The sequence below is a fragment of the Diaphorina citri genome, unplaced genomic scaffold (genome assembly GCF_000475195.1).
Source record: "Diaphorina citri unplaced genomic scaffold, Diaci psyllid genome assembly version 1.1 scaffold8803, whole genome shotgun sequence".
Classification (NCBI taxonomy): domain Eukaryota; kingdom Metazoa; phylum Arthropoda; class Insecta; order Hemiptera; family Psyllidae; genus Diaphorina; species Diaphorina citri.
In genome coordinates, this window is record NW_007386178.1 from 192 (window position 1) to 2,987 (window position 2,796).

Genomic DNA, 2,796 nt, shown 5'->3' on the forward strand with positions numbered 1-2,796 from the left:
AGTCAAGTAACGTTGCGCTTAGTATCCGTATGAGTGACTAATGTGAATAGGCGAGTAGCTTGTCACCGAATAGAAGGTACCTAAAGCCCCGTCACTATAAACATTGGCTGTTAAGTTGTGTCCACACATAGTCGACCGAACCGTCCACACTGCCTCGGCATAGATTCACCCCGTCGATCGACGGCCGGTCGACTATGTTTGGACACACCTTTATACATCGACGTTAAAACTTTATCAAACAAAAAAAAAAGGAAGATGTTGCGTCAAGTAGAAAATTCAAGTATAATCTATATTGGGCCAAACTAGCTATAAACTATAAAATAGAGATTTACCTAGGAACTGACTGATGGAGTGCAGTCTATCATGGAGCTCTCTCTGCTGACGTGCCCGGGATCCCATCTTGTACAGAATACCAATCAGAGTGAAGATAACTATCATGAGACCTGAAACAGATAGAATGGCCCAATCAGGGGTGATCTTTGCGATAATTTCGTTTTTCTTCTAAAATAAAGAAGAGTGTTCCATCGCCGTTTTTATTCGTAGCAAATGGAGCTAACTGCTACATTGAGCGCTTCGTGGACCATGTTAAATATAAGAGAAAAAATAACAAAAAATACAAAAAATAGAAGAAAAAAAAAAAAAAGAAAAAATAAAAAAAAAAGAAAAAGAAATAAAATATAGAAAAAAAATAATAATAAGACAAGCAGAATAAATATATAATATAAATAAAACAGAAATAGAAGATAAGATACACAAAAGAGATAAATATAAATAAAAAAAAAAAAAAAAAAAAAATATACATTAGACGCTTGGTGGCCTGTGTCGATAGCAGTGCCATCACGTAGTAAGTGCCTACTCAAAAATCAGAATTGGGCGAAGAGGCACATCTTGCGATACTTCCCATTTCGAAAAATTCTTAATGGGCGTTAATCTCTATTTACATTAGATACGATTCTTGTAATGGATTCAGTTTTAAAAAAGGAATCCTATAGGCCACTTTAGTCAGCTCCCATGGAGTAGTGGCCACTTGAGACGCGAGAGACTCAGTGATTCGATTCCTGGCCGTGACTGGCTGTTGCGGGGCCCACCTCAACCTCGTGAGGAAATGAGTAACATTAAATTAATGCGCATAGCGACCGGTACCAGCATGGTAGGTGTAACGTTGAGTGTTGGAATTATTAAGATATTTGGAAAAAGTCTTCAATGCTGCAGTGAGCACCAAAGTTGAGATTTAATAACACAAAGAAACGGTATTTATTTCTAGGCCACTTGAGGTCCTACGTCATCCAAGGGATTAAAGGATGGATATACATAAATCAAGTGTCAAGACATCGTCATAATTAGGTACCTACTCATATTGTGTTCACTTACCAACACTTGCGAGGAAGAACATTAGAGTGGCCGAGGTAAAGTCTGGATAGGAACTCAACTTGGGGAAGTAATAGTTGGGCTTGTGAGAGTACCAGGATTTCTCGTAGAAACTGGATTCTAGATCTGAAAATAGACATGGACCTTTGAGTTGGAATTTTGGTGTGTATAAGGCCCGCCACTCACTCCGGTCTCACAAACCTGGGTTCGTCATACAGTGTAGGCGTGAATGGCGGAAAAATCTTGAGACCTAGGTCTGCCTGACCGTTTGAGAGACCTGGGTCTGCCTGACCGTTTGAGAGACCTAGTCTGAGAACCTGACGTCCTAGATCTCAATACGCTATCTATAGATTCTATAATATAGAGCAGACAAATCTCCGCCTTTTACCGAGAACTGAACCCTTGTCCTCTAGACTGGGAGACTTACCCGGATGACAGTTGCCCGCCTCATCACTGTTGTCCCCGCAATGGTCGAAGCCATCACAATGCACATGGCCTGGGATACAGCGCTGATTTGTACAGAGGAAGTCATTCGATGTGTAGCAATCTGAAGAACAAACAGAAAGCGTGTGAGCTCACGTGACGTTTCTCCAAACCTGCCCCTCCTTTTCTCTTTGATTTGCGGACGATAAGACCTTCTGTTTTAAGGTTGTTACACTTGTTACGATCCCCTCTATCAAATCTCTATAACCGATCTTACCACTAAGAGTTAACACGGTGTCAAGGGTTTTCTCTGACGTCACCCATTTGATTTACATAGGCCAGTATTTCTTGGCCTTCTGGATTGACTGAAAACTCTCTGTGGTTAACACTGACGTTAACACACCTTTCTGTCAAGCAAACGGTCTTCTTACCTCGAGTCTGCGTGGGAAAGGAGACATGGTACTCGTCCAAATAGGAGAAGGTCGTGTAGGCGATCTCCAGGGCGGAGGCCGTAGTGAAGTAGGCCCTCAGACTAATGTAGAAGCCTCGGGGGAGGGGCACTATATGCTCGCGGCGAGGCCGGGGGCTGTCGGCCGCTGGAAAGACGAGAGACTCGAGAAGAGGCCGGTCTGAGGTGATACCTTGCCGGATTTGAAGCTCGGAGTTGTTCCCTGAAAACGAGGCCATATGACCAAGCAGGATTACAAATGAAGTTCTAAAGTTCTGATTTGGTCTAGAAACAGGATAGAATTGAGACAGAATCAGAATTGGTCTTCTAATAATAATAGGAGCATCTTCAGCAGTCTTCAACTTCCACTGTTTTGTGGTTGGTTTTGAGTCCCAGGAATGTTGCGACTAGGACTGGTGGACTGGTTTGCTCCATAGTTCCAATAGACTGTTCCATTTGTCTTTTCCCGTGATACTGTGCCTATTGGTTGAACCAAAAGTATCATGAGATAAGAAAACGACAATATCTTCACCTTCTAGAAAACTGACTGAAGAATT

The 2,796-nt window shown here is 42.2% G+C and overlaps 1 protein-coding gene across 1 annotated transcript; it reads right to left on the reverse strand.

Moving 5' to 3' along the window:
• Positions 1-332: 332 nt before the first annotated feature.
• LOC103522480 lies at positions 333-2,695 on the reverse strand (the record flags this gene model as incomplete). Its single annotated transcript, XM_008487582.1, has 5 exons — positions 2,593-2,695; positions 2,223-2,462; positions 1,796-1,915; positions 1,372-1,494; positions 333-443 (listed from the first exon to the last, which is right to left on the reverse strand). Coding segments are annotated over exons 1-5 (697 nt in total), but the record flags the coding sequence as incomplete, so codon positions are not given.
• Between the last annotated feature and the right edge of the window lie 101 nt (positions 2,696-2,796).